Source organism: Lemur catta, chromosome 3, assembly GCF_020740605.2.
Source record: "Lemur catta isolate mLemCat1 chromosome 3, mLemCat1.pri, whole genome shotgun sequence".
Taxonomy (NCBI): Eukaryota; Metazoa; Chordata; class Mammalia; order Primates; family Lemuridae; genus Lemur; species Lemur catta.
The window spans coordinates 108,759,279-108,785,324 of record NC_059130.1 but is presented as its reverse complement, the minus strand read 5'-3'; the positions used below and the strand labels follow the sequence as shown (position 1 = coordinate 108,785,324).

The following is a 26,046-nucleotide window of genomic DNA, read 5'->3' as shown; positions in this document are numbered from 1 at the left end:
TAGGAAAGATGCCTGGACATAATATGAAACAGTTTAGAACCCTGGCTTGTATAATTGGGCAAAAATGGACATACTTATTGTACACAAACTCCAGCTTTGCCTTGGACCCTGTGTCTGAAGTGGTGATGCCACTGGGCAGGCCTTTGTAAGTGTGAAAACTGGTTCCACAGGAGTTGGGCAAACAGGAAGTACATTTATTTCCTGGCTAAGCCTTACTAAAGTTTGGTTAAGATGTGTCTGGCCCCCATTTTTTTTTTAATAAGATTGTAGCTCTTCTGGAGAAAAGTTCTCTTTTATCCCTTAAAATTCCATAGTGTAGGGAAGAGTGTGAGATTTAGCTCTGATAAAAGGGGTGTGAGCTTGTGGGTTAGTTTTTTTCCTGTGTTCTTTCTATCCCTACTTACTGAAATTACGTTCAACGGTTATGAACTATTACTACCTCATTTTCTTCCTGACCACTTGCTCCTAATTTAGGTTTCAGCTAATGACATTTTAATAAAATCTCATGAATACATTTTAAGATTTTACATTAGCCGTTTAACACCATTTAATCAAAACTTCTTAGTACTTCACACTAATAAATTATATGTCTGTATTTTACCCAGAAAGTATTGAACTTCAATACTAAAGGGTTAAGTATGCCATTAAGACAAGTAGTAGTTATCTGTTTCATAAGTGCCTCTAACACTTGACTTGCTTGATTCAGTTCAATTTACTAATTTACATAATTCTTTTAAAACTCATGGCATAAATTTTTCTGTTAGACAAATACAAAAATTAAGGTATATCTTAGAGAATCAGATTGTATAGTATATCCATACAATGGAATATAATGCAGCAATTGTTTATGAAAGATTTCTGTCATGTGAGAAGCTGCTTATGTAAGCTATATGCAGGGCATGCTCTCAGCAATATGAAATATATTTACATGTGAAGAAACAAAAAAAGACATACAGAAAAGTACACCAACTGTGAATAGTGAGTGATTCTGTCTAGATAAGAAGATTATGAGTTTTTACATTTTTATTCTTTATACTTTTTTGTTTATTCAGTTTTTGATGCTGACTGGGTATCACTTTTACAATAAAAAATAAATCCAATATGGGGTTGTAAATCATGTTATCGCCTATCTCAGTAAAGAGTTAAAATATATAGTGGACATTCAAGGTAAAATTAATGCTTTCTCTAGAGAGCCAGTGAAAAATTACCCATCATAAATTTTTTAAATTACCAAGAATTTTGCCATTTAGCACTTTAAGTTACCTTATATGTCATTGGGCAGTATTCCTATAGATCAGTGTTTCTTACATTGGGAATGCTGGTATTAACTCATAGGTTTGCTACGACAGCTTGGAAAACAATAATTCACAGTTTTACAAAATTAATGGTACCGATTATGAAATCCCAAAGCGTTTTAGTTCAATGTCTTGTGAGAGATTGTTATTTTTTTAAATAAACCTTTTCTTATTGAAGTATAACACACATACACAACAGTGTACAATTCTTAAAAATGTATAATTTATGAGTTTTCACAAAGTGAACATACTCTTTTAACCACTTCATTTTATTTTTGTTGTATTGTGCTGATATTTGTCTTTGACAAAATTTTCGTAAGAGTTCCACATAAAAAAGTATATTGTTGTTTAGCGTTCTGTGGTCTCCAGAAGTTATACTCCAGATTTTGCACTTTTTGGTCTCATAGCTGCATTAGCTCTTTGTATTTTTACAATTTTCGAGGAACTCTAAAATTTCAGTCAGAATAAACATTGTTATTCTTAGTTTGTGGTAGAAAAACCAGCTTTTAAAAATTAAAAAAAATGAAAGAAAGTAATAAACACTAAATTATTGACCTCGAGCTTCTGCAGATTTCATTTTTCTTTTATTCCCAACCGTGGCGTGTGTTTTGGCTGTGTGGAACCTGATTCCTGTGCATCTGCATATGATGTGGCTTAGTTTGCTAATCTAAAGAGGCACATCAGGAGCCATCTGGAAGTGTCAGGCTTAGAAATCTGAGACCAAACTGGGAGGGCCTTTAGAGATCATCAGCCTAGAGGAGGAAGTTACAAGCCTTGCCCAGCCAGGGTTATAGAGTTAGCACCAGAGCTGTGTCTAGACCCTGAACTTACATTCCGTTAATAAACCATGCTTAGTCCCTGTTCTCATCCAAAAACTTACCCTTGCTACTAAAAATGCAGTTCTAGGACTGTGAAATCAACTTATCAAGAAAGATGAATTACCTAACACATTTTTCAGCCAAACTTCTTAATGGGAATAACCTGACAGCATCAACCTTTTTTGGAATACATCTCTTGGGTGACTTCAGGTGAGTAAGAGACAGTGTGGCAATGATGTAAATGCTGATCTGTAATTGTTTAGAGTGACTCTGAGAGTACATTGAACTGGAATAGTCCTGGCAATGGGGAAAGTGTAGTGTGATGTTGACTTGTGACCCTTCCCTGGGGAGCAAGCTGTGTCAGGAGACCTAGCAGTACTTCGGGAACACAAGGTTTCTAGGCCATGCTCCCAGGCACTGGACAGGAGGACTGGCTACTGCACCTGCAAGGTGACCATCAGTGTTTTATGATTTGGGGTTTTTGAGATTTTTTTTAAGTTGTCTAAAGGCAAACAGGTAAATAAAGCTGCTCTTTGGTTTCCTAAGGGAGGTCAGACAACATATATTGAGTAAGTGTTGATCACTGTGGTAGGCTCTGGGGATTTAGTGCTTAATAAAACATGTCTGTAAGGACTTAGTCTATGGAGCTGACAGTTCCAAAGAAAGATAACCATTGCCCTCCAGAAATCTTGGTTCTGTTAGTATACTGGATTAGTGACATGCATAAGAGTCTCATCAGAGCAAACTGACTTTACCTACCTGTGAGTTTGTATCCCCGTGGTAAAAATGTCTTCTAAGTCTCACATGGCAGCCACCCTTGGCCTGACCTTCTGCACCACTCTCCACAGTCCCATCTACCAGACCCATTCTGTCCTTTCCCACTCTCTTCCCTTCATCCTTAGAGGCCAGACTGATTGCTTGCCCCCAAATGTCTATGGCTGTTCCTGCCTTTGAGTTTTTGAGCATATTTTCACCGTCGTTTAGAATATCGCCTCACTCCCCTTCTGCTTCTCCAAATCCTGCCCAACCTTCAGGGCCCAACTCAATCCCCATCTTCTCTACAAAGCCCTTCCCAGTCTTCTTTCCTCAGACTCAGGTAGCACTTCTTCCCCTAGCATGCTGTGGTTGCTGTAGCTACAATTTGGCCTAGCAGGAAAGAGAATGGACTCTGGAGTTAGACTCTCTGGGTGATCTTGGGCTGCAACCTTTCCTGGCCTAGAGTTCTTCATCTGTAAAAATGGGAATAATAATTGTACTTGACCCAGAGTTGTACAGGTTAAATAAGCTCATACTATTAAAGTCTACAGAACAGTGTCTGGAACATAAATTCTCATTAAATAGTTGCTGTTATTATCATTCCTTCTAGCTTGTATTTAATTATGGCCTTCTATGTGTTATTGTTTAATCATTTTAATTGTCTATTTCCTGGCCCCTAGTGAAATTGTAAAGTGAATTGTAAAGAAAGAGGCTTGATTTTACACTTTCTGTTTACCCTTTTCAGTATTATATGTGCATATATGTATGTAATAGTTTCATTTGAAGCAACATGTATAGGTCCCCAATACATATCACTTAAAACTGCAGTCCCCAACCCCTGGGCCAAGGACTGGTACTAGTCTGTGTCCTGTTAGGAACTGGGCCACTGACTGGGCCACACAACAGGAGGTGAGCGGCAGGCAAGCAAGCAAAGTTTCATCTGTATTTACAGCCACTCCCCATCGCTTGCATCAGTGCCTGAGCTCTGCCTCCCTTCAGATCACCAGTGGCATTAGATTCTCATAAGAGTGCAAACCCTGCTATAAACTGCACATGTGAGGGATCTAGGTTGTGCGCTCCTTATGAGAATCTAATGTCTGATGATCTGAGGTGGAGCTGAGGTGGTGATGCTAGCGCTGGGGAGCAGCTGCAAATACGGATTATCATTAGCAGGGAGGTTTGACTGCACAATAAATGCAATGCGCTTGAATCGTCCCAAAACCATCCCTCACTCCTCCCCATCCCTCCACCCCCCCATCCGTGGAAAAATTGTCTTCCAAACTGGTCCCTGGTGCCAAAAAGGTTAGGGACTGCTGACTTAAAATGAAACTATTATTGTAGTAAAGAAAATATATGGAACAGGAGTAAGGAATTGAGAAAAGATTGGCTTCAGTTCACAGATGGAGTTTTCTTAGGATTCTTAGAGCATGAGATCTGTTCCTTTTTCATTGTTGTTGAGTCTAATGAGCTCTTCTGCCACAATGTTCATACTAAATGAAGTATGAACATCATTTAGTAGTAATTTCAGGAAGTTATCATAGACTCTTTGTTCCTCTTGGTCCAAGGGTAGGAGGGAATCTCAAACAGTAAATTCTGATCTATCAGAATATCTCAAAGCAGTAAGTGGTGGGTCATGAGCGAGTTGTTTTTAACATACTCCCCTTGCTGAGGGGGGTGGGGGCAGAGCAAGGCAACCTTCATCTTCAGCCACCCTCTTTCTCCCTGTTCTCCTTTATCACCAGCTCAGATCCTCACAAACGCCATCTTCACCTGTTACTGTTCACAGAGATTTGCGGGAAACTGAAAGTTACATCCTAGTAGGAAGAGGTGGGGCCCCGGGTGGAATCACTCAATAAAATTAAGTCAGTTATGGGCAGGAGTTATGGGCAAGAGCTGCCAGCAGGGTCCTTTGCCATCCACCCAGCAACCTGGGACCTTAGCCAGGGTCTCTCACAGCCCTGTGGTTGCCCCCTCCCAGGTGAAAATGGTGTGTTTCTCCTTCTCCTAGGCTGGAACAAGACATTAAAAAGTTAAAGGCTGACCTGCAGGCCAGTAGGCAAGTGGAACAAGAGCTCCGCAGTCAGATCAGCTCCCTCTCAAGCACTGAGCGAGGGATCCGCTCAGAAATGGGCCAGCTCCGGCAGGAGAATGAGCTGCTGCAAAACAAGTACGTGCACCTTTCCAACCTTTGGCGGGAGCCCAGCAGTCTCACTGTTTCTCTTGTTTCCAAGGATTGGAGCACAAGATTTGTGGTGACAAAGGGACCTAGCTGAGGGGTTTTAGGGTAAAATGTTTAAAATACTTGATTTAGTACCAGATATTCGAATGTTTATAAAATCTATAAAAACTTATTTCATTGCAACAAAACAGCTTATTAATATTACTGTTTCTCTCATTAAATAACTAATCAGTTTAAAATATTAATAGTTATTAAGCTTTCGTGATAATAAAAGTAAAATTGACAAGTAGTTCTACCACAATTTGAAAATCTTGCTCCTTTGAGGGAAAGTTTCCAGAGGATTAGACTAAATTTACTTTGATTTCCAGAACTGAAAAATGTCATTGAACTTTGACTGATTTTATTTGAAGAGCAGGCAAAAAGCCAGCTCTACTTTGTGAATTCCTTTAGGCTTTTCATTAATTCATTCTGGAATTACTTCTTGACTCAATGTGGGTTTGTCCTTTTTTTAAAAAAACTCCAAGCAATGTGTGTGGTAGTGATGACTATTATAAGCTCTGGGCTTTCCCCATTGACAGAGTTCAGCGTTTTCAGGAATGTAACCGAAAGCTAAAGCATTACAGGCAAATAACCTCTCTATTGCTTTTCATCAGCATCTGTGGTGGTTCTAACATTGACACCCAGAGAACATCCCAATAATGTCATTTCATGTTGATAGGAAAAGCTGGGGTGTGGGAATAGTAGGCAGGGAATATGGCTGAAATTTCTATCTGAAATTAAGCATCCTGTGACTCTAACCAAGAGGTCAATTTTGGGACAGTCTGAGAAAATGTCCTGCAGCTGAAAGGGGAAGGCTGCAGTAGGCTGAAGCATAACTGTATTTAGGAAAAGAAAAACCATCTCTCTTCTACCCCTCACCTCAGGTTCAGTAGGGCTGGTCCCATCAGTTGTTTTTTGGTTGAAATGAAGTTCTTTCAAGGTGCTCTGGGGCACTAGAATTAGTTCTACAATTATCTTCCCCTATGTTAGATTTCTAAATGTGTTTTACCGTATTTTCTGGAATACCTTTTGTAAATGACTTACCTTAACAGAGCAGAGGCTAGGTCTGATTCTCTGTCTTGTAAGGCAGCTTGTTTATTGTTGTTCAGGAATTATTTAAGAATAATGACAGTGTTTTAGTCGGGCACTCTGGGAGTTGACACTTAGGATTTGCTGTTCAACCTCCTATTTACTTGGCCTTAAAGTGATAGAGAGAAGTCATGTTTCTCAAGGTTTACCATGTGCATTTCTAATTGAAGACTCTATATGACAATCATTCCATATAGGTTACATAATGCTGTGCAAATGAAGCAAAAAGACAAGCAGAATATCAGCCAGCTGGAGAAAAAGCTAAAAGCTGAGCAGGAAGCCCGAAGTTTTGTAGAAAAGCAGTTAATGGAGGAGAAGAAGAGGAAGAAGTTAGAAGAAGCCACTGCTGCTCGGGCTGTTGCATTCGCTGCTGCTTCAAGGTATGTCCATGTTACCTGAGTGTTTAAGGTTGGCTTTCCTTGTACCAAGACAGACATGGGAATTTGATGCCTTGGGCAGGATTGGACATACAACAACCATGCATGGATGGATTGCTTTTAAGTACTGTTTTATTAGCTGGTTTAAACTGCATCTCTGCAAGCTTATACTGTCTTATAGCAATTTCATCCTTTAGCGACCTCATCTATGAAATGGGATGAGGGAATCACCATGCCTCCTGTACCTGGGAGGCAAAGTACTATTCATAAAAAAGTTTCTAGTCACTTTTTGTAAGGCTGATGATTACTAATTGCTTTGAGTGATTCCATCTGGAATTTTGTTCCCTTTAGAGGAGCGGTCCCCAGCTTTTTTGGCACCAGGGGCCAGTTTTGTGGAAGACAGATTTTCCACAGACTTGGGGGGTGGAGTGCGAAGCTCAGGTGGTGATTCGTGGCCCGTTTCCTAACAGGCCACAGCCCAGGGGTTGGTCTTAGGTATGTGTGTTTCTGGAGTTCTTTGCTTAAAATGTAAAAAAGATAAAATTTTGGTTGCCCAAGCACTGTGTACTGACCGCTCATGTCTTTTTTGGATATCAACAAACTGTCAAATGAGGTGGAAAAAAAAAGTGAAACGTAAGTCTCCATTAGATAGCATTAAATTGGTGGAGTGATGAAAATGGGGACTACCTCCTATATCACTGAAAAATATTCCTATATGCAGGTATTCCAAAAACTGATATGTAATGGCCATTTAAATTCTAGCAAGGAGAGAAGATGGTTAAGACTCTTAAGCCTTTGAGGGGCTTTTTTGGGTTTTGTTTTTTGAGGGTGTTTTTTTTTTGCTTCTACTTTATCACTTTTTCTTTGGGTTTTTTTTTCTTACTAATGAAGCCCATCTTCATGGTGGGGGATCAGTTATGGGGTTGCAGAAACAGAGTGAGGGTAAATTGTTATTTATTTCATTTTTAATTTCCATCATAATTTATATCTATGTGGTATAATTCAACCGTGATTTTTCGTTGCGTTTTGCTTTGTTGTATTAAACAAGTAATTTACTTGCCAGCCTTTGGCATGTTAATAGCCTTCTTCTGGCATTTGCAGAATAATTAGTGAATCATTTCACCTTTTAGGAAATAACAGCAAGTGAGAACTCTCTTTGGGGTGATCCTGCCTTCCAGCAGGACTCTAGACTGCTCATGGCTGAGCCCACTTGGCCCATCATCTATACAGACTTATAAGACCCTTGACCAGACTGCCTAGGTTGTGGGGTTGTTTGTTTAAAGATGTGTAAGCATTTCTGAAGCACTTACACTCGAAGGAAATTTTTCTACACAGTCATCTAGTGTGGCCTCTGCTCTCCTTAATTCATCTAGCACCTATGCTTTTAAAAAAAATTCCACCGACGAAGATACAGCAGTTCCTTAACCATATTGTCTCCCATGCCTAACAATCAGTAGGTTGGTTTCAGTGTCTACCCCAAATCCCTTTTGCTTCCAGTCAAGCTTCTTTATTTTTGCCTTATCCCTGGACGATCTTTGTTTGCCGTCACTTACATAGAGCTGTTTTTATTCTTAAGTAAATCTCAGGGCGAAATCTCTCACTGGACCTTCCTTTTGGGGGTGTTTTGGAACCCAAACAGTTCAGCAGCTTTAGACTGCCCATTGCCATCATCTCTTTTAGCTTGTCCTTATTATAGCTCTGAGAAACAGCCTAATGCTGTGCCCTTCTTTTTCCGTTTGCTCTGGGCTTGTGGCAACTCTGTGAATAAAGAAAGGTGAAATCCACAATGAATAGCCCCTCAAAAGTGGGAAAAATTTTTTTTAGTTCACTGCCCTCTGCTGGAGCTAGCCTATGTTCAACTCTGTCTTGCTCAGCTTTGTGTGCATCATCCTAAGTCACTGCAGCCTGGTGGGAAGTTTGCTGGATTGGGAAGCTAGAAAACCTCAATTCTTATCCCTGTTCTGTGACCTAAAACCAAGGTGACCTGGGACTAGTATTTTATCTATGTAGCCTTAGTTTTTTATCTGGAAAATGGGATAGTATACTTTAGGTTGTTGTTATAATTGAAAGGTATAGTATGGATAAGGTACCTAGCTTAGTGGCTGCCTCATATGGACACTCAACTGATGATAATTATTTTAGGTCATTGTTGAAATTATCAAAGAATAGAATGAACAGACTGAGCCAAAAGCTAAAACCTGACAGACACTGGAGTATAAAAGAAATAGTAATCCTGCAATATAAGTAAACCTATAGTTTTTTAAATCATTTTATTTCCTTCTCTTCATTTTCAAAAGGGGAGAATGTACCGAAACCTTACGGAATCGGATCAGAGAGCTAGAAGCAGAGGGCAAGAAGCTCACAATGGACATGAAGGTGAAAGAAGACCAGATCAGAGAACTAGAACTGAAAGTCCAGGTAATAGAGGAACAAAAGACTTCCTGTGTACTTGAATTCCTCTTTCATGCTAGACTTGTGCTCCATGTTGTAATGTGGAGAAGATGCCTTTTGATACAGACCAAATCCCATTGCATCTGAAAATCTCTGTGTGACAGAAAATATTTGAAGCTCTACTCTTGTCCAGCTCATTTCAAGTCATATTTAATATAGCCAGATTCTAATACAAGCCAGAAATGTTGACAGTCCCTTGACATGTTTTATACCAGGATTTGACGAACCAGAGATTCATTTAACTTTTTCAGGTCATAGGCCAGATTAGTGTCATTTGGAACTTACACATCTCTTCTTAGCCCTAATTTTCTGTCCACTGCCAGGGAATTGACCCTCCTGGATGGCTCTGAGCGTTGCAGATTGTGGATCTTAGCAGTGCATGATGAAGAAAAGTGCTAGTGCTGTGCACATAGCCAGGTTTTTGGGCTATGTACACCATAGCCAAGTATTTGACATTTAAAACTAATGTCATATATTATAAAATTACAGTGATTTGAATCATGTAGGACTGGTAAGAAATTACTGGCATGTCGTGGAATAGAATAGGTGACTTGGAGACAAAGCCTAAAGCATGTGGTAAAGATGGCATCAGAGATAGATGGAAAAGGTAAGGATTAGTCAGTAAAAGGCTTTGGAATAGCTGGATAACTGGAAAAAAATTAGAAGCTCATCTCCTACCACATGAAAAGAAATTCCAGATGAAGAGTTGAATGCAGAAAAAAAAAGAAGAAATTATTTTTAAAAACTAGTTGAAAATCTAGTAGAATTTATTTGCTCTTGAAGCAGGAGACTTTCTAAACATAAAAGCAATGGAAGAAATCACAAAGCAAAAACATAATAAAAAAAAATCAATAGGGAAAGGTGCAGATCATTGCAACAAATTTTATAAAGAAAGAATTAATATTCTTGCTATATACATAGCTCATAAAATTGCTGAGAAAAGCTCAAACATGGAGAAACATAGGCTAAGCATATGAACAAATAATTTACAGAAGAAATATAAATGATAAAAACATAACAGTATATCCTCATCAGTCATAAAAGATAAGCAGATTAAAATTAGATATTGCTTGAAATTAGCAAAGAATTTTTAAATGATAATATCAATCTTTGTGAGGATGTGGCAATATAGGCCTCATACATTGCTGGTGGAAGTGTAACTTTCTAGAAAAGACCATGCACTTTTTTAAGTGTTTCTTTGTAGTAATCCAGCCTAAGGTAAATATTTTAAAATCTCACCAGTGATTGTTGTACAAAGATGTTCATAGAGGTGATATATATATTAAATGCAAAAAATTTGAAAACAATTTTAACAGTGGGAGATCTGTTTAAATTTTGGTATGTAAACATTCAGGAGTATCATACAGGCAATAAAAATTTTATTTCCAAATAGTTGAAATCAAGTTTGAAAGATTGTATACAAAACTGGTTATATGGTATTATTTCAGTTATGCTAAAAGATAAATATGCATAAAAAAGACTAAAAGAAAATATATCAAATTTTTCATTTTTGGTATTATGGGTAATTTTCATTTTCTTTGAACTTTTTCATATTTCTAAATTTTCTTTAATAAGTTTAGATTTCTCTCTTAAAAAGAAAAAATTCAACTATCTTTATAAATTAATTGGCTACATTGACAGCTATTTTAAGTGGGCTAATTCTGCAGTATGCCCTGTCAAAATAATTAACATTTTTGCAATTTTTCGTGCAAATTGAGAGAAGAGTTTTGGCAAATTTGACTACAGCATTACAGTAACATTTGCAAGTTGCCAGCAAGGAAAAAGTACTCCATGGTTCTGAATTAGGCTTTTAAGAAAGTGTTTTGTTTGGAAGTAGAGCCAATTGTTATCTAGACACATGCCCAACACAGTCAAATGATTATCTACTAAATGTTTTGTGTGTGCATACTGCCTTATAAGTACATTTGGCACTTGCTCTAAGTGGTAAGATATAAGCCCATGAAATACCAAAATTGTGTGTTCTAGTGGCCAGGCCAAGAATAGTGGGATTTAATTTGTGATTTCAGGCTAACTTACAGACATAGATGCCAAAAATACCTTGTAGCATTGCTGTTTTGATGATATTGATAGGAGCTTCGGAAGTATAAGGAAAATGAGAAGGACACCGAGGTGTTAATGTCAGCCCTTTCAGCCATGCAAGACAAAACGCAGCACCTGGAGAACAGCCTAAGCGCCGAGACGAGAATCAAGCTGGACCTGTTTTCTGCACTGGGTGACGCAAAGCGGCAGCTTGAGATTGCCCAAGGTAGGAGCGCACAGACCCCTGGTGAGGTGGTGTGACTGAGAATGCACAGGGATGCGGAGGGCAGATCTCCTCTTAGAGCTCTGGACCAAAGAGCATTTCAGTTTTCTCTTCAGGTGTTTTGGTAAGTGCCCAACAGTGAAATGCAGAAACCATCACATTAAGTCATTCTGCAGACATATTTTGAGATGAGAGCATGTCAAGTGCAGCACATACAGAGAAAAGTATGATTTCTATGTTCAAGGAGCTCACAGTGTTGTTGAAGAAGTAGAGAACCTCAGGGTCATGAAAAGGTGCTTTGGCACAGAAGTTATATGGAGCCTGCGGGAGCATAGAAAGAGGCAAGGACTAAAGCAGTCTGGGGAGCTGAAGAGGGCTGTTTCCCAGAGGAGCTGATGTCCAAGCTGGGACTTGAGGAAGTGATGTGGTGGGGGGTGGGGATGAAGGGGTAGAGAGGCATCTGAACAGAAGAAGCAACTTGGGCGAGGGCTGGGAGGCTAGGTGGGGCCTGATGTGTTCCGAGCTGCAGCTGGCTCTGCTTGTCTGAAACAAAGGTTGCAAATAAGAGAAAAGTCGGGGAGAGTCTGGAAAAGAGGCCATCCAGTTGGCAGATATTTACTGAGACCTAACATGTGCCAGGCATAGTGAGAGTCCCTGAAGATACAGCCCTTGCAATGACAGATGATGAACAAGCCAGTAGGGAATATGTCAGATGGCAATAGATGCAATGACCAAAATAAAGCAGTGGTGAGATAAGATATGTGGGGGGGAGGTCTCCTTTTGCCATGGTAATTACCCAAGATCCCTTGACTAGGGAGTATTTGAGAAGAGACTGAAAGGAAGAGAGTGAGCCTGGTAAACAGCTGAAGGAAAGCACTTCTGGGGAGGGAACAGCACACGCAAAGACCTGTAGAGGGAACATGGGTACAGGTGCAGCCTAGGTGACGGGGAGAGCTGTTCTTGGAGACAGGAGTAGCAACAGATTTGTGGCCCATAGAAAGATATTGGGACTCTGAGTGACATGGGGAGCTCTGGAAGGCTTTTGAATGGAAGCATAATAAATTTGGATTTTGTCTAACAAAGTGATTAGTCTCCTAATCAATTAGAGTAATAAATTGAGTGTAATACTGAAAAAAATAGAGTACTGAAAAAATAGAATATAGACTACTAAATAGAGTACTGAAAAGAACTTTCAAACAATTGACTTAGTGGAAGGAAAAGAATATTTCAAGTGGGGTACGGTGGTATGCACGTATAGTCCCAGCTACTTGGGAGGCTGATGTGGGAGGATCATCTGAGCCCAGGAGTATGAGACTAGCCTGGACAACATAGTGAGACCCTGTCTCTTTTTAAAAAAGATAGAAAGAAAGAATTTCAACAGGGACTTACAGAACAGTCACACTCTGTGCAAAACATTGTCCTGGAAGCTCCAGGGTAGAAAAAGATGAATACAGTACAGTGCATGCATTTTGGTCTTAGAGACCCCTTTACACTCTTAAAATTACTACTCCAAAGAGGTTTATTTAAAGTGGATTATATCTTTCAATATTTACCTACTAGAAATTAAAACTTAAAAAACATTTATTCATTTTATTTATTTATTTATTTTTCTGAGTCAGTCTCGTTGTGTTGCCTGGGCTAGAGTGCCAATGCACATCAGCCTAGCTCACAACAACCTCAAACTCCTGGGCTCAAGCCACCCTCCTGCCTCAGCCTCCTGAGTAGCTTGGACTACAGGCATGTGCCACCACACCTGGCTAATTTTTACTATTTTTAGTAGAGATGAGGTCTCACTCTTGCTCAGGCTGGTCTTGAACTCCTGAGCTCAAGCGATCCTCCCGCCTCAGCCTCCCATAGTGCTAGGATTACAGGCGTGAGCCACTGCACCCGGCCTTATTTATTCATTTTAAAATAACACATAAACACATTACATGTTAACATAAATAACATTTTTATAAAAATAACTATATTTTCCAAAACAAAAAATATTTAGTGAGAAAAGTGGCATATTTTTACATTGAGCAAATCTCTTTAATGTCTGGCTTAATAGACGATAGTTTGATTCTTATCTCTTCTTTTTGTCTTCTGTTGTGATTTCACAGTCAACATAGTTTCTAGAAGATTCCACTTAAGCTTATGACAGAATGGAAGTGAAGAAGGCAAACAATTTCTCAGTATTATTATGAAGGTAGTTTTGACCCTGTAGACCCTGATGCCCTTTGAGAATTGCTGCCTAAGACTGAGCCAAGCAGAAAGGCTGCTGCCATTAGATAGAGGCAGAGGGCTAGAAAGGCCAGAGGAGAGATCAGGGAGGCTTCATGGAGGAGGGGGCATTGAGTGGGCTTTGAAGATGAATTCTGAGAGCAGAGAATGGCAGGGAAGAACATCATTACCTGAATAAGTAGTGTAAGCAAAGGAAACAAAGTGCTGCCATGCCCAGATGAACAGTCCAGCAGCCTTAAACGGGACGGAGGTGGGGACAGGGAATAAAAGAATGGGAGATTAGGAGGACCATGAACAAAGCCATACTAAAGAACATATTTCCTAAATTTTCCAGAGGAAGGGGGTGATATGTTCTGGTTGTTATTTGGAAGTCTCCTTCCAATAGCAATGTGAGAGATGGATTTGAGAGGTAAGATTGAGTAGAGGCAGAGAGGCCAGCTAGGAAGCTGTTACCATCTTCTGAGACGTGATTGGTGTGGGGAAGAGGGATGACCCAGACAGGTGAGTGAGGCAGAGTAGACATGCCTGAGAGATCTGGGAGGATAAAGTTGTTGGAACCAAGGAAGAAGAGCAGAATAGATTTAAGGAGTGAGAAGGAAGAACTAGTTTGGTTTGGAATGTTTTGATTTGGAGGTGCTCCCCAGACACCCAGTAGGAAATATTCATCAGTCAGTGGGAACTTTGGGCCTAAACCAAAGAGGCTAAAACCCCTGGGCATAGGACAGTTGGATTTAGAAGCTATGAAGTTGGTGAAGCCATAGGAGTGGCTTGGGATGGCCCAGGTGACTGAGCAAGAGTAGAAGGGGGCCTAGAGTCAGGCTGCTTTAGTCTGTGGATTCAGGGAAAGGCATTTAAGAAAACTCCTGGGAATCCTGCTTTGAAGCTGAACTACTAACCTTTTTGCCTGCCTGGCTCAGCTCCCTGGGAGGTAGTCACCCCCTCTGCCTCATCCCTATTTACTTGGGTTTGCAAACTTGGAAAAGATCACCCCTGGAATGAAGCAGCACCTGGTCTCAGAGTAGCCGAGGGGAGCTTGGCTTCCCAGCACAGACTGCTCTGCTGTCAGCCCAGAAATCCTCATAAAGTGACAAGCAAAGAGAACTGTCTTTTCCAAAGCTCTGAGGATGTTTGCATGTTACTGATTAATCTAACTTAAATCTGCATGGAAAAAGATACAGTGGCTCATATAATCAGATGCCCTTAGGTATTTTATTGGTCTGAGGCTTATTTTGTTCAAAGAGCAGGAGGATACTTGATGCTTACTTGAAGCTTAGGAGACATGAAGGAAGTGAGAGGGAGCAGTTCTTTCTACTGCTCTTTGCTGCTGCCTTCTCCACTACCGCCCTCCACTGTCATGCTCAGAATATTCTAATGAGAACCAGACTTTGTAATTCAAATCAAACCCCTCATCGCTTTTCTCTTTCCTAGTTTCTATATCATTTGATTCATACTGGTTCCAAAATGACTTTCATCTCTACTACATCGTTTTTAAAAATATACCACCAAGCTCTCTTACGTTCCAAATATATTATTGTCTTTTATAGGACCTGTGAGCAGTCTCAAAATAGGTGCAACTCAAATGCAACCTTTTTCTTTTTTAAGCATTTAAATTTCTAAAGGCTACTCCTAAGTATTCTTTTCCCCGAGTAGACCATGGAACCACATAGCATGATGGAAGCTGCATAGGTTTTGGAACAAAATGGTCCTAGGTTTAAATCCTGCTCTACCTCTTAGTAACAAAATGATTCTGAGCAAGATACATAACTTGGCAGAGCTTCAGCTTTCTTTTTTTTTTTTTTTTTTTTTGAGACAGAGTCTCGCTGTGTTGCCCGGGCTAGAGTGAGTGCCGTGGCATCAGCCTAGCTCACAGCAACCTCAAACTCCTGGGCTTAAGCGATCCTACTGCTTCAGCCTCCCCAGTAGCTGGGACTACAGGCATGCGCCACCATGCCCGGCTAATTTTTTCTATATATATTTTTTAGTTGGCCGGATAATTTCTTTCTATTTTTAGTAGAGACAGGGTCTCGCTCTTGCTCAGGCTGGTCTCGAACTCCTGATCTCGAGCGATCCACCTGCCTCGGCCTCCCAGAGTGCTAGGATTACAGGCGTGAGCCACTGTGCCCGGCCCTTGAGCTTCAGCTTTCTACAGGGCTGGGCACTAGGGGGATAGCAATGAAAAAAATCAGACACAGTCTCTGCCCTGATAGAGCTCATGGTCCAGCAGAGCGATGATGGACCCAAAGGATCACCAGTGAATAGTTGCAAGAGACAGAAGAATGTCTTAGGAGTGTAGACTTGAGCCAAACTCCATGGAGTTAAAACCTGGTTCTGTCACTAGCTGTGTACCTTGAGCAAGTCACTCAACTTCTCATCTATAGGCTGGGCACGGTGGCTCACACCTGTAATCCTAGCACTATGAGAGGCCAAGGTGGGAGTATTGCTTGAGCTCAGGAGTTCGAGACCAGCCTGAGCAAGAGCGAGACCCTGTCTCTACCAAAAATAGAAAACTTAGCCAGGCATGGTGGTGTGTACCTGTAATCCCAGCTACTCGGGAGGCTAAGGCAGGAGGGTGGCTTGAGCCCAAGAGTTTAAGGTTGCTGAAGCCACAGCACTCTAGCCGAGGTGACAGAGTGAGACTCCATCTCAAAAAAAAAAAAACCAAAAAAACTTTTCATCTATAAAATGGATAATGATAATGGGTGATAATTTCTATCTTAGGGTTGTCATGAGAAAGAAATGCATTAGTATATGTAAGCACTTAGAACCACGCCTGACATATATGAAGCCGTTATTGTCATTGTTATCATTATTACAAAGAGTAAGTGACAGAAAGGGGAGTTCAGGGTGCATTAATAATCTAGGAGTTGGGGAGAGCTGATTGAGATGGAAGGATCGGGAAAGCTTTGCCGAGGAAGTAGAAAAAGAGGCCTTATGTGTTAGCTAGGCAAAGAGAGCAGGAGACACACAGAAGGGAAGCGGCCCCCAGGCAGGAACTAATTGGATCAAGAAACTGAAGCGTAGTGAAGGGGACAGTGAGGGGGACGTTGTGCTGGAGGCTTAGTAGGGTAATGTCACTAATGCATCCAACCAAGTGCAAACCATACAACAGGTCTGAGGGAGCCAGTGCCAAGAGGCGAGGGCAAGTGATCTGGGCCATGTGAGCATCCCCCCCGTTGCAGCAGTCACAGAGCATCATCTGTTTGCTGTCAGAGGACCTGGTGGCAGAAGTGTACTACTATGACTGAATCTGAGGCCTCAGTTCTGTATTTGGTCTGACACTCAAAGATAGTCCATCCTCCCAGAAAAAAATTCCAGCTCAAGAGATGGAGCCAGAGTTCAAAGTCAGCAGCCCTCATAAGCTGTCACAGGTGACTGCTATGATCAAAACATGGTCCCTAGAAACTGACTTCTTTACTCCAGTCATACCTACGTGAACAGAATCCCTTCTTACCTCTAAGCCAGGAGTCAGTAAACTGTGGCCCACAGGCCAGATGTGATCTGTTGCCTGTTCTTATACTGCCCACAAACTAAGAATGGTTTTTACATTTTTCCATGGTTGGAAAAAAAAAAAAGACAACAAAGATAGTACACTGCATATGGTCCACAACACCTAAAATATTTACTATTTGGCCCTTTATAGGAAAAGTTTGCCTACCCTTATAAACTGTCAAACCTGGAGTTGTTCATGCCAAACTGAACCTACTCAGGGATTGGCCCGCGGGGGCATTGGGTTGAGTGTGCCTTCCCTCCTCACTAATTGTGGGTCTTTGATCTTCTAGGACAAATCCTTCAGAAAGACCAGGAAATCAAGGACCTAAAACAGAAGATAGCTGAAGTCATGGCCGTCATGCCCAGCATAACGTACAGTGCCGCCACCAGCCCCCTGAGCCCCGTGTCCCCCCACTACTCTTCCAAATTTGTGGAGACCAGCCCCTCTGGACTTGATCCCAATGCCTCTGTTTACCAGCCCCTGAAGAAATGAAGGCCGGCTGTGTGTTTTGCCCAACCGTTTGGTTACTGGAAGTCATCACAAAGGAGCGTCTCTGGCAGTCAAGATAAAAAGTTTATATTGTATTTTGTGGGACTGTATATGTTGTCATTTTTTAAAAGGGGGGAAAAGATAACATCCAAGTCTGATTAGAACTGCCCATCGGTTTTTCTTGTAAATTTTTAGAAGACCTCACAGAACTTTACAGTTTATTTTTCTCGGCCAACACATTAAAACCATTCTTGGATTTCAAGTAGCCAACTTTGCCTTTTATGTATTCTTACGTAGTTTCCTCTTGAAGAAAAAGAAAAGCAGAGTTTTTGCTTTCAACCCTTTATTTTTGTTTTGTTTTATTCTTAAATAAGCAAAATCTGCACATTGGATTCACGTGGGATGATGATGAAAACTTTTAGTTTAAGAGTGAAGGGTTAAATAACCTAACACAGCTTTGATTTTATAGCTGCATTAAAGAAGATGACTATTGATATTACAGAAAACAAAAATTGATTGCCCCTCCAAGGACCAAACACATTCAAGGAGCATCATTTAAGCTGAGGAGAGACCTAAGTGATGAGACTAGCTGTAAGAATGTAACAGGGGTTGTGTTTGAAATATTTATATTCCCATCAGTGTGTTTAGTCCTAGAAAATCGCTAGCAGCAGTCTTCTTCACAGTGCCTTGGGAAAAGACATTTCAAGAGGAAACTTGATAATTTTAAATTATTTTCCCCCTTTACCATCATCTGTCTTCTATCTGTATCAAGCTCACTGCGGATCCTGCTGTAAAGCTGGTGGGTAGCTGGGCTGTTCGGCACCACCACAGCTACATCTTCTGGTTCTTTTAATAGACAGCACCACAGTGTTCTGCACTTGCCTCCAGCAAAGCACCTTGGGAAGGGAGCTGGGCGGTGTTTGTGACTGTAACGATGGCTAATAAAAGCCGCGCTTCTAGGTTTTTTTTTTTTTGTTTTTTTTTTGTTCATTTCATTTAACTGTGCTTTCTCCACTTTTCATCATCTTGTGTTTGATGATTTAAAAGAAACTTGACTATTCCTCAGCTCTTGTGCCAAGGAGGGTTTTTTTTTTTTAAGAATCTTAAAGTCAGAACTCTGCACAAAGATTTCAGTTTCAAATGTGTATTATACGTTGGTAGAAAAGTGTTTGCACAGGCAACTTTTGAAAGTGTTTAAGATTCAGGGTGGGGGTGGGGGGAGGGGTGGGGGGGCAAAGCAAAATTGTATTTGGAAACTAGGAAAAATTAAGAAACCACATAGATTGGTTTTGCTTCCTTGCCATGGATTCTGGAAGGACATAGTTCTTCTAAAATTTCCTGTTAATTGGCATGTACATCCCATTTAAAGCAAATTAAGTAGGACAAGCAAGTCAGTAAAATAGAAGTATTGAAAAGAATCATCCTTTTAATCACTGATCTTATTTTGGGATAAAAAAAAACTTCTAGCTTTAGCCAGGTGTGCATGTTGCTGCCATTTTGCATTTTTGAATCATCTTGTGTAACTGTCACCATGAAAGTGTTACTCAGAATTGTCATAGATTTTTTTCATCTTTGTGCAAAAACATGGAAAATTGTCACTGACTTTGTGTTGAGGTTTCCCCCATTTTGCTGCCTTTGGGACACTATTTTCGTTAAAAACTTGGTCTTGGCTGCATTCTTTTTTTTTTTTTTTTCCTGTGGGGTTCAAAGGAATAAACATTTTCTTACAGATAAAACTAGTTTTCTGCCTTTTTAACTTTTCAGGAGGGCACAGCAAGGTAGATTGTTCTGAGTGGGGCTTAGATGGTTACTATCTTGTTCTCTGCTCATCTCAGCCCAGGTCAGGTAGGGGTGCCCCACACAGCAGATCCACTGGGCAGGGAGCAGACACAGGATTTGGGGGAACACATCAAGATCTCTAGTTGGTCTGATTTCTGTTCTTACTTAAGACATATCCATTCTCGTTTGTTCTCTCCCTCTCTCTCCCTTCTCTGGCATCTGATTAGAGCCAAGGCTGACTTCTTTTCTGGCACAACCCTCCTTTTCTAAAAAAGCCAAGTTAGAGGTGGGGTTGGGGAGTAGTTGGTGATAAAATCTTGAGAGCACATTTCCTTCACCAATGCCTTGCCCTCTCCTGTTTTCTAGAATCTTGTTTGGCCACTTAGTGACCAATACTCTATTGGGTTTCCTATCTGCTATAGATCCTGAACCGACTTCCGAGGTAACCACTTCTATTGTCCTCCCTTGTTTTTAGAGGCTTCGCCTATTTTCATCTTATGAGAAGCCAGCTGCCTCTCTTGGCCCATGTTTTTCTCTCTTGGCCATTGTTACAAATGATCTTGGCTCCAGTTTTGGAAAATTCTGCTCTTGGCACCTCACCCTCTGTCCTTATTGCTGGATAGCTTTTCTGAGTCTTGGCCATCAGATCTCTTGCAGACTCCATAGTTAATACTGTGAGCGGAATTCCCCAGGGGGGAGCGCCTTGGCTTGGGTTGGCTTTTGCCATTGCCTTCCCTAAAGGAACATTTTTCTGCTTACAGAATTCTCACTGTCACGTTCTTTTCCACCAAGGAACTCTCCAGTTGTCCTTGTTGTTTTAGGTCCTTCATAAAGTTGCTCCCTGTCTTAGTACCTTATAATTTATGACATGCCATAAAGCAGTGTTTGCCGTTCTAGATGGTTAAATATTTACAGGAAGAGCAGGCTGAGTGTGTTTTCACTAGTTGAATAACCTCTCTTTAATGACATCTCCCAGCTTTACATAAGGAAATAGATGTCATATGTTCATTCTCCCTGTGATAATCTTTCCAGGGCAGCCTGTAAAATGAGAATGAACCATTCTCCATGACTTCTGGGGGGAAGGAGTAGTCCTTTCTCCTACCACCCCTTTCCCAAGCTCACTTGCCTGTATTAATCCGGCTATGGCTGCAAAGAGCCACCTGGGAGGGCTGAACATTTCTAACCGCTGCCATCAGATCGCTGCTTTTGAAATTCACACCACACCAGAGGGAGCTAAAGAGGTAAACCGGAAACTTGCCCCAAAGCTACTGAGTTTGGTGAGGTCAAACTAGTAAGCTGTCTCCAGGCGGGCCACAGTAGCTAGGCCTGTTTAGGTTAAAGGGCCTCTGAGACCTATAAATGCTTGGTTATATGTGATTCTGGAAGTTTAGTGCTGAGCTGGCCTCTTTACGGCCTAGGAGTACTTGCCCAAAGGTGTCCCCTCTAACAGCCCCAGTCTGCTGTAGTTCATGCTGAGCCGTGTGGCACAGCCAAGCCCTCCCGACCGGGATGGGAGTCTACTCCCAGCTTCACCACTGCTGGCTCTGTGACCACACTTAACCTCTGCGAGGTGCTGTTTCCTCACCTTTGAGGAGTCTATTGTTCCTTGCTCCCCTGCTTGACTGAAGGAGTGCTATGAGCACTAGGTGACATGATGCAAAAAAGTGCCCTGAAAACTATCCAGGCCCTCCCTGCTGGAAGTTCAGACCACCAGCAAAGAGGCAGGATGAGGAGAGTCCTGGCTAAGAACTCCTGGTCCCGGGCTGGCTGCCCTTGACAGCCTGACTCCTGAACCTGTGCCACTCAAAGTGCGACTGCGGACTCCCAGCCCCCACCTGAATCTCCATTTTAACGAGATCTCCAGACAATTCAGTTGCATATTCACTGTTTTAGAAGCCCACCCTGAGCTGACTTTCCTAACCTGAAGACTCAGCATTGTCACCCTCTTCCTGGGGGGTGGGGGTGGGGAGAGCTGATACACAGGCTTTGAAAATTTAGAATTAAGAGTTTAATTGATGAGGGGGCCACGCAGGAGATGAAGAACTGCAAATCTTATACCTTGTACTTATTTTGTTTGTTTCCCCATCATTAGGGCGTAAGCTCTATGAGGGCAAAGAACCTAGGACAATGACCACCACATAGTAAATATTTATTGAATGAATAAAGTTAATTAGTAGATTAGACATGTAATCTGAACTACTGTGAATCAGAGCATCTCCGTAATAGTATTATTGGAATGACAAGTATAAACAGAATTGTTTCTGGAAGTAGAGGGAGAAATTTGAATGAAGTAGCATATTGACTATGATATCTCCCATCTGCCAGTCTGGTTTCTGCTGAAACCTTGTTTTTCTTGTCAGATTTTTGCTACAAACTCCTGCTTGATTTAGCCAGGTGCAAAAAAATTGCCTTAACAGCTGGATGTACTGAGAACAATCACTTCTCTGTCTGGGAAACCTCGCTGCAGAGGCTGCTGGAGGCCTATCCATCCTTCGCCAGGTGGAGCCTTAGACCCGACTTCCCCAGGAACCGGCCCCACGCACCACTGCATTGGGAGGCAGCGTCGGGATTCTTCGTCTGGACAGGAATGGAATTACAAAGCATTTCCTCCAGGAAGGTATCTGGGTGAATGAATGTCTCTGAGGACAAGGATCCCTTTCCATCTGACCAAGGGGGCTTTACTTCTTTTCTTTCCTCCCTCTTTCCTTGGGCTTATTTCAAGTTTCTGTTTTGTTCCTGTCTCAATGTTTGCTTTTAGTTCCTCTGCCTTTGCCTGAGGTTCAAGTCTTACATCCCCTCAGGATGTGCTTTCTAGGATTCTGGAATCTCACTGCCTTGATGATACACCTATCTTTTCTCCCCATTGCAGGCTTATCTTTGCACAGCTGGGTGGGGCCTTTTAACCCCAGGCCAGGAAGCCTGAACCAGTTTACCCTGGGAGACCTTGGTTCTGTCCTTTTCCCGGCTCTTCAAGCGTAGGGTTGAGCGGGAGGTGGGGCTGAGTGCGGGCAGGGATCTTCCTGAGCTGCTAGTGGACCAGCGCCAGCACCTCCTGCAACCTCCTTCCTCGCCACTCCCTCCCCTGCTGCTCCGCAGTGGCTCTGCGGCAAGGGCAGGGGCTTGCTCTCCGCGGCCTTTGATGTTTTGACACACTTACCCAGTACCGGGCCCACGCTTAGTTTAGAACATTCTCACACTTTAGGGTTCATCAGAACAGCCTGAAATAGCCTCTGTTAAAACACAAATTACTGGACTCCGCCCCCAGAATTTCTGATTCACAGGACCTGTGGCAGGGCCTGGAAAACTGCATTTCTAACAAGTTCCCAAGTGAGGCTGGGTACTGGGCCCCACTATGAGAACCACTGACCTGAGCACAAGGGCTGACCCTGGGGCCCACCCCTGCCCAAAGCCATCCCCCCGGGCCGCCACCAGAGGGCACATGGGACCTTACTGAGGTCTTGTTTCATCTCCAGCCAGGAGCCCTGCTGGACAGCAGAGGTTCTTTGCTAAAGATTGCTTTCTAATTGTAAGTTTTGTTATCATATATTAGGAAGGAGAACGGTGTTGTAAAAAGTAAGATGTGTTCTCAGTCTGTCCCTGACAAGTGTCAAAGCTCCGATGGACCAGCCTTTCGGACGTGTTGAATGTCCTGGCTCTCCACAGATGAAACTAACCGTTCCCACTGGGGAAGGTTTCCAGGGCTTCCCTCACACTGAAGTGGAGACTTCCTTTCAGAACATTCTAGAATCTTTCTGTATTCAGAACCCAAAGGCAGTTAAGATGTTAGGTGATTTTCATTTTCTTCTACATACCTTACTGTATATTCAAGATTTTCTACAATAAATTTAATATTAATAATATAATAAAAAATAAAACTGATTTTTAAACATTTTAAATGTAATTGAAAGCCAAAACAACATCACCCCAAAAAGCCCCAAGGGAGAACTTGGGGTGAGCCGCTTGGGCTAAGGAGGAAGTCCCAGCTGGTACTTGCCCAGCTGGTTCTGCTGAGGTATCTGCCTGGCACTGGGGCTCTAGTGGGATCACAGGTGGCTGAGCATCAGGAAAGCAATTTGGGACCAAGGACTAGGTGGTTACCCGTGAGGACTCAGCTTGTCATCTCATCATTCACCTGTCGCCGCAGCTTGTGGCCCAATGTTCAGGCAGCCCCAACCCAAGCCCGACACTTCAGTCATGTTCAGTGCTGCTGCCCCCAAGTACCCAGGGCCTCCCAGAGGTCAAGGGAGCGGGAGCCAGCTCAAAATATGAAAAACTACAGACTTTACAACCTTAGCTTCCTAATTAGTGGCTTGCAGACATATTTTGTTTGATTTGCATAGAATTTAATGCATCTGAGCTACCACTTAAAAATTGGGAGATTTCACATTATCTGGATTATTTTGTTTTCTGTTGAGAAATCTGAAGCCCTGGCAGCTCAGGGCTGGCATCTCCCAAGCACTGCAGGGCTTGGGAGAAAGAAGGCAGTGGGTCTCAACCCTGGGTGCTCATTAGAATGACCTCTGGAGCCCTCAGAAATACCTGTGGCCAGGCCCACCCTGGTTTCCCTGGGCTGGGGAGAACCTGGGCATTGTTTATTTGTTTTAATTCCCTGGCAGTTTCTAATGGGCAGCCAGGGTTAAGAAACTGGGAACTAGAGGATAATAAGAGGAAGACTCCATCCTGGCTGGGGCCTGGGCCCTCAGCAGACGTATGTTGGCGTTTGTGGGGCTGGGCTGGAGCTGGGGCCGGGATGCCGAGTGTTTTTAGTTGGCCAAATGGAGACATGAGCAAAGCTGGTCCCTGCAGAGACCTCGCAGGCTCTTCTTCTTTCTGCCTCCTGGGCCTCCCAGCAGGTCCTCATTCTAGATTTCCCTTGTCAACCACATTTATCACACTGATGTTTGCACATGTAAATTGTTAGCCCTCTGGTTTCCAAAAAAGAATTCTGTTAGCATCACCTCAATTTGTAGCTGTTATGTGTTCTCTTCTTATCTGAGGTTTCTTGTTTGGTTTTTTTTAAAATTGTAAGCCATAGACACTGTGGCCAGTATAAGCCCAAAGAGGAGCTGAGTGAAAAGGGATGGGGCTGTCTAGAAGGCTGAAGAAGGCAACTGGGAAGGACAGCAGCCCCCCAGCTGGGGCAGTTTTGGAGGCAAGAGCTACTCAGCAGTGTCAGGGCCCTATCCCTGCCCCTGGGACGAGCAAGTCCACGTCCCGGCCTCTCTCCGATGTGTATTATTGCTCCCATTGTCCACTCCATCTCCCCTGCGAGGAGGACACGTCCCACTCTCCTCAGTGTCAGAATGGGCTGTGTGACTTGCACTGGACAGTGAATGTGAATGGACATCACGTGCACCAGGTCTGAGCAGAAGCTTTAAATGCACCAGGTGGTTCAGGTTAGCCACCTCCAGCTTCTTTCTACAGGAGAATGGTATTTCCCAGGTAGCTGTGAGAATTCAGTGCATCGGTACCTGCGAGGCACTGGGCTAGGTAGTACTTACTTCACCTACCTCATTCATCCTCATCCTCACAGCTGTTTTAGGAGGAATGTACGAGTGGGGGGGGGTTGTTGTGAGGATGAAATGGGCTGATGCATGTAAATCTCCAAGCTCATTTAAGTGGGCTGTGTGCATGTGTCTGTCTGCATTCACAGTCCCCAAGTGATGTCACACACACACACACACACACACACACACACACACACACACAAACCCTCCGTCCGCCGCCGGGCCCCTGCCTGTGTCAGGGTTTTATTTTTATTTATTTATTTATTTATTTATTTATTTAGAGACAGAGTCTCACTCTGTTGCCCGGGCTAGAGTGAGTGCCGTGGTGTCAGCCTAGCTCACAGCAACCTCAAACTCCTGGGCTTAAGCGATCCTACTGCCTCAGCCTCCCGAGTAGCTGGGACTACAGACATGCACCACCATGCCCGGCTAATTTTTTTTTTTGTATATATATTTTTAGTTGGCCAGATAATTTATTTCTATTTTTTTAGTAGAGATGGGGTCTCACTCTTGCTCAGGCTGCTCTCGAACTCCTGACCTCGAGCGATCCACCTGCCTCAGCCTCCCAGAGTGCTAGGATTACAGGCGTGAGCCACCGCGCCCAGCCCTGTCAGGGTTTTAAATTCACATCCATAACCTCCAGCTAGACCTCTTACCTCCTGACATCTCAGCCATCTCATGGGCACCTCAAGTGCAGTATGTTTAAACCAAGTTCCTCAATTGCCCCCAAACCCGTCTTCCCCATTTTATTTCGTCCTTCGGCTGCTCAGGCTGTCCCTGGGTCCTCTTTGACGCTTCCCTTTCTCTCACAGCCCACACCTAATCTGCCACCACACGGTTAGCTCCACCTACCAAATATTTCCAGAACTTGGCCAGTTCTCACCTCTTCCACTGCTTCCATCCTGGTGCGATCCACCATCCTCTCTCGCCTGGACTCCTGCAGGAGCCTCCCCGCTGGTCTTCCTGCTTCAGCCCTTGCCCCAAGTAGACCAGTTTCAACAAAGCAGCCAGAGAAATGCTGTTGGAACAAGTCAGATCATGTCACTCTTGTGCTCAAAGGCCTCCAAGGGTTCCACATTCTCCTCAGAGCAAAGGACAGAGTCCTGAGAATGTCCCACCAGCCTGTACACAGTCCCTCCTCCACCTGCCTCTCTGACCTTCCCCCCAATCTGCCCCGTGCAGTGCCTCTTGCCGACCTCACCGGGTACACTCCCGTCCCAGGGCCTTTGCACTTGCTGTCCTCCTCCCCTTTGGATAAACATTTTATTTTAGAATAGTTTTAGATTTACAG

At 42.7% G+C, this 26,046-nt stretch overlaps 1 protein-coding gene across 1 annotated transcript in view; it reads left to right on the top strand.

Moving 5' to 3' along the window:
- MACO1 (macoilin 1) overlaps positions 1–17,731 on the top strand; it is a 58,084-nt gene extending 40,353 nt beyond the window's left edge. The window contains exons 7-11 of the mRNA XM_045545944.1: positions 4,878–5,036; positions 6,374–6,556; positions 8,851–8,971; positions 11,096–11,270; positions 17,270–17,731. Of these exons, the coding sequence (XP_045401900.1) occupies positions 4,878–5,036; positions 6,374–6,556; positions 8,851–8,971; positions 11,096–11,270; positions 17,270–17,472 (841 nt within the window). The 3' untranslated portion in view covers positions 17,473–17,731. The remainder of the gene's footprint in view (positions 1–4,877; positions 5,037–6,373; positions 6,557–8,850; positions 8,972–11,095; positions 11,271–17,269) is intronic.
- Positions 17,732–26,046: the final 8,315 nt, after the last annotated feature.